This window comes from Sesamum indicum, linkage group LG15 (assembly GCF_000512975.1).
Source record: "Sesamum indicum cultivar Zhongzhi No. 13 linkage group LG15, S_indicum_v1.0, whole genome shotgun sequence".
Classification (NCBI taxonomy): Eukaryota; Viridiplantae; Streptophyta; class Magnoliopsida; order Lamiales; family Pedaliaceae; genus Sesamum; species Sesamum indicum.
This window is the reverse complement of record NC_026159.1, coordinates 5,606,299-5,611,781: the sequence shown is the minus strand read 5'-3', so window position 1 is coordinate 5,611,781 and position 5,483 is coordinate 5,606,299. Positions and strand designations below refer to the sequence as shown.

At 38.4% G+C, this 5,483-nt stretch overlaps 1 protein-coding gene across 1 annotated transcript in view; it reads right to left on the bottom strand.

Annotated features, from left to right (window-relative positions):
* LOC105177982 (succinate dehydrogenase [ubiquinone] flavoprotein subunit, mitochondrial) overlaps nucleotides 1-5,483 on the bottom strand; it is a gene marked incomplete in the record, with an annotated part of 7,598 nt that overhangs the window by 1,028 nt on the left and 1,087 nt on the right. Inside the window, 13 exon segments of the mRNA XM_011101301.2 lie at nucleotides 398-435; nucleotides 519-639; nucleotides 732-801; nucleotides 899-1,069; nucleotides 1,156-1,330; nucleotides 1,409-1,596; nucleotides 2,565-2,708; nucleotides 2,827-2,890; nucleotides 3,005-3,097; nucleotides 3,213-3,298; nucleotides 3,584-3,724; nucleotides 3,805-3,951; nucleotides 4,328-4,415. Of these exon segments, the coding sequence (XP_011099603.1) occupies nucleotides 398-435; nucleotides 519-639; nucleotides 732-801; nucleotides 899-1,069; nucleotides 1,156-1,330; nucleotides 1,409-1,596; nucleotides 2,565-2,708; nucleotides 2,827-2,890; nucleotides 3,005-3,097; nucleotides 3,213-3,298; nucleotides 3,584-3,724; nucleotides 3,805-3,951; nucleotides 4,328-4,415 (1,526 nt within the window).

The following is a 5,483-nucleotide window of genomic DNA, read 5'->3' as shown; positions in this document are numbered from 1 at the left end:
GCATGATATCCAGTGAAAGTATCAGGGCCTAACAAATTACTAGGAATTTAGTGAGTACCATAAGTTAGTTATCCGGCATCACAGCCAGAGACAGACGCATGACTCTGGACTGACTTGACAATTGAAGAGGAATCCACATAGCAGCAGGTGGGCCGTGGGCCATGCCCATACATTAGAGAGAATAGGTTCACAGATGTGTGCACAGTATGTGTCTGCCCAACCCCACATATATCTTTAGGTGGCTAATTACAGATGATTTGATTCCTCATCTCTCAACAGGCCCACATATGATGCACATAATTCATCAAGAACCAATGAGATTTGATGGCTATTCTGACCGTGAATTGACAACCTAATGATAGTACAAGAAAGAGAACTTGCAAAAGAAAAGGCTTACCCTAGTGTATGCTTCATCCAGTTCTCATCATCTCTTTTCTGCAAAGGTAGACCATTACATTCAGTCATGAAAGAGAGCTGACGAAATGGTAAGAACCTTCAAGCTAAGATTTAGAACTAACCGTAAAATCTTCACGTGCATGAGCTCCTCGACTTTCTTTCCTTGCTTCAGCAGAGTGCATGGTGATGCATGCATTAATCAAAAGGTTTTCTAACTCAATAGTTTCTATCAAGTCTGAGTTCCTACAGAAAAAGTTAAGAACAGGAAACAAATAAGGAAAACAAGATCAAAATGTTAACACAACTAAATGGCATTTTTCCAAAACAAAAGATACCATATCAAGCTTCTGTCCTTCAACTTCACGTCATGAAAACTGTCCCATGCTTTATCAATCAACTGACAACCTTAAAGGAATAACGAAAAAATAATGAGTGAAAGGAGTTAAATGTGCGTGGGGCAATATGCGCATTAAGACTGGAAAAAGGAGATCCTATTGCATACCTTCCTCAAGTGTTTCCTGTGTCCGGAAGACAGCAGCATTGTTTTGCATTACCCGTTGCATGTTCAACCGGATTTTGGAGGTTGGAAGGGAACCATTTGAGTTCCTAAGTTTGTCCAACCATGCAATAGTTTTTTCTCCAGCATCCTTTCCGAGTGGCTTTTGTTTGTCTCCTGCAGCATCAGAAGTAACTTTCTGAGAATCGTTATACATGGACCATAAAAGCATGTGATCACTTTATCAACAAATGGTTAGGCACCTGGTCTTTGGATCTCCGCGACTCTGTTAGCACAAGCCCGACCAAAAACAACAATATCAAGAAGTGAATTTGCTCCCAGTCGATTGGCACCATGAACTGATGCGCAAGCAGCTTCTCCAGCGGCAAATAATCCAGGAATCACAGCATCTGGATCATCATCTTTGATGGTAACCACCTTCATGAGAATGCAAAACTTCAGAAAACGAAATCAAATTTTTAGACCATTTACTCAGTAACTAGTCGACAATTTTACCTCTCCATGGTGATTTGTGGGAATTCCACCCATGTTATAATGGACAGTTGGTAGGACAGGGATTGGCTCCTTTGTAACATCCACACCAGCAAAAATAGCTGCTGTTTCGGAAATGCCAGGAAGTCTTTCCTTAAGGACCTCAGGAGGCAAGTGATTCAAGTGAAGGTAGATATGATCCTTCAAGGGTCCTACAAATGCCAAGAATAATGTCACAACATGTAATAATTATGAATTCCAGAGGATAAAAAGTTATCTTCAATAATTGTATCTTTCAGTTTATCTAGACAACCAAATCCCAACAAACCAAGTATAGTTATTTCTGATTTACCTACCATGAAAGAATAATATATCATCACTCCTGGAACTCTAAACATAAACTGCTCCTGACATAAAGATTTGCAGTCACCTGACACAATTGTACTAATGTACATGTTGTGACATGATATATTTCCTTGTGATTTTGATAGCTGAGATAGACTATGAATGTTGTTTCACCAACCCATTTCTAAACCCTCAGCCAACCCCAGTCAGCCCCTAATCCACTGCCCCTACTAAAGGACTGCACTATAGCAACGTGGCAAGAAGAAAAGACAAAGAAACAGAAATGAAAGAACATATCCACAAATGAATAAGAGCAGCAGAAGAAGATGTCCTTTAACCACGATGAACATCAGGCACGCACTTGAAACCCACAACTTGACAGGAAAAGGCCGTTGCTACAAGCTCAGAGTGCCTGCCTTCAAACTGGACACCGGAATCTGGATTCCCAAGGGGCGGTGTAGGCAATTGCCACCCACAAATTGTGGAATAAAGGATTACATATAGTGGTAAGTGACAGCATTTCAATAACTCCCATGGCTCTAAATGGGAACCGGTCATCAAAACAAAATCAACTGGCTTCAATTGTCAAGCAAGTAAAGATATGACTGGAAAATTCAATTTGACAGGGATTGCTTGGGAGCCTCTACTTTATTAGTTAAAAAAAGAAGAAGTACTCATTCATAGTCACGAGTTAGACTCAGAACTCAAGAGAACCAACATTAGGTAGTCGGGTAGTCCTGGAATAATATATATGGGAGATGACATAATCAGATGTGTATAGAAACTGCAGCAAACTTAAATAAACAAGACCATCTGCAGACTATATATTACATACCAACACCACGCCCTTCACGGATCTCCATGGTCATAGATCTTGATACAACATCTCTAGATGCAAGATCTTTAGCTGTTGGAGCATATCGTTCCATGAATCGTTCACCTTCACTATTCCTAAGAATACCACCTTCACCTCGGGACCCTGACCATGGTAAAATGAATGCAAAATATCAAGATGGAAAGAGCTAAGGAAAGAAATAAATTCATATATCACAGAAGAGGAAAAAGTATAAGGAGGATGAAAGTAAAAGGATTCTAACCTTCAGTGATGAGACACCCAGCACCATATATGCCCGTTGGATGAAACTGAACAAATTCAAGATCCTGACAATAAGAATCCATATTATTAGTTCCAGGAGAAACAGTTATTTCCTTAGTACAGCCCACTGCCAATACCCCTTACTCCAAGATGCTGGTAGTTATATATGTTATATAAACCTGGAGTGGCAGTCCTGCCCGAGCAACCATAGCATTGCCATCTCCAGTGCAAGTGTGAGCAGATGTCGCAGAAAAGTATGCTCTACCATAACCCTGAAAAAAACATCACAAGACGCAATTTTTCTCAGGTGATAACAGAAAAATATTAGCAAAAATCATTGCACAGGCATAGCTTAAAGCCTAAAGATGCTTCAACAACAAAGGTTACCCCAGTTGCCAGAATTGTAGAGGCAGCACGGAACCGGTGCAAGGTGCCATCCTCCATGTTTAAGGCAATTACACCTAGGCAGCTACCTGATATCAATCAAGAAATATATGCTATAAGTTGTAGCTCATGTTCATCAAGCTGGATAGCAAGAAATTTCATTGGTTAAACTGGATATCAAGATATCCCGTCTATCTACCAATACTTTAAATTTCAGTGAATCTCACAACCTAGAATAAATAAGAAAAAGGTAAACGTGCAATAAAGATAGATAAATATGCAAGATATTCTGCAGTCATTGCAGGCTTATGATAGGGATGGGTAAAGGGGATCAGAAATAAAACACATAGAGAAGGGAGTATGGGAGAGCATACCATCATTGCCCATGAGTAAATCAAGGGCGAAGTATTCCACAAAAAATTGTGTGTTATGTTTCATAGCCTGGCCATACAGAGTGTGCAACAAAGCATGCCCAGTCCGGTCAGCAGCACAAGCACAACGATATGCCTGTCCACCTATAAATATGGTTAGGGCCTAATCAAATGAATTACGTAAAATATCCTGTACCATGTTTCCACCAAACCTGTGAACATACCTTTTCCAAAATTGAGGCTTTGACCACCAAATGCACGTTGATATATCTTCCCATCTTCTGTCCGGGAAAATGGTAACCCATAATTTTCAAGCTCGATAACTGCTTTTGGTGCTTCACGGCACATGTACTGAATGGCGTCCTGGTCACCTAAGAAACAGAACAGGAGCATCGTAAAGATAAACGAAGTAGAAGAACTTTGAAGCTAGTAATCATCTGGCTTGGAGATTATGTAATTTTTTATTTCTTTCTGACAAAAGTCACACATCTTTATAAAGAACTATGAACCTCATAACTACAATTACTACCTGCACTTTAAAGAAAATATTAAATTTGGGCAAACAATTACTCCAGGAAAATCATTGCTTTTTCTGCAAACAATTACTCCAAAAAAAAAAAAAGGAAGGGGGAATTTGTGTTTACAGAGACGCTCTTGTCAAAGGATGCTGTTTTAATTTTTAACATTGAACATTTGTCCTAGAGCGCAGATAATGAAAGAAAAAATTAATAATAAGAACTACTATACCTAGCCAATCACTTCCTTTAACCGTGTCATACATGTGCCACCTCCAATCATCTTCTGTCATATTTCCTAGTGCAGCATTTATCCCACCCTGTAAAGAATCCATATGCAGAAACATGCAGATATCAGGTAGATAGGTTAATGGACAACATATCTATCTAACACTATGCTTTGAAGAGCATAAATTAGTAGGGATAACACGTACAGTCATTAGCTCTTGTCACTGAGACCTCAAATTCTGTACAGGATATATTAACCAGTAACAAGAAATAGAATGAGCACAACTGGATAGACCGATGAGGCGACAACAGCAAGGAGAGCAGAAAACAAACACAAAAGAAAAGAGAAAACATTTCGGGTTGTATAAGGTTTACAAATGAGAAAGTAGTTGCGCTTGGAAAATTTTCCTTGTACAGTTAAGATCCATCAAATCTTAACATTTCATGAATACGAAAAATTGACTTTGAAACACTATAAATTACGTATAAAAAGGATTCCAAAAGATTTCAATATTTGGATAATTTCTAAGTCCATCACAATGATTTAGAGAAGCTTAAAAGTTTCTGGAAAGGATTAAGATTCAATAATAATATTATCATCATCCAAAAATGATCTATTTCTTGTTTGGAATTGAACTCTTGAGGTCCAAGTTCTTGAAATCAAACACATTTAATAATTTCTACAAAGTGGGAAAGAAGAGCATCAGTCTTAGCAACAGAAAGTTTATTCCAATCAGTAGCCAAAACTCATTTCAGAAAATTGTACCTAATAGACTGTTGCAAAGACCCCAGATCTTTATTGACCACGAAAAGAAAAAAAAAAAAAAGAAAAAGAAAAGAAAAGACAAAAAAGATCTTTCAGCAAGTAAAATACTTATAAAAAATGGTGTCAATCATGAAGAAGAGACCATAGAAGGCAAAAGGCAACCCAACAAAAAATTATCAAACTGGAGTGCTTAAATTATTATTGAAGTGGAACAAATAGCATAAGCAAAAATCCTGATTAGATTATAAACAAAATTCATTAGTTACGAATATGCCAAAACAACAATTTAAACAAGATGATAACCACCTATCGGGTTCAGGGTAATCCAAAGGGGGAGGATTAGATGGAGAAGGGGGGGGGGGGGCTTTTCTTATGGTTGCCTTGCCCGCGGCCC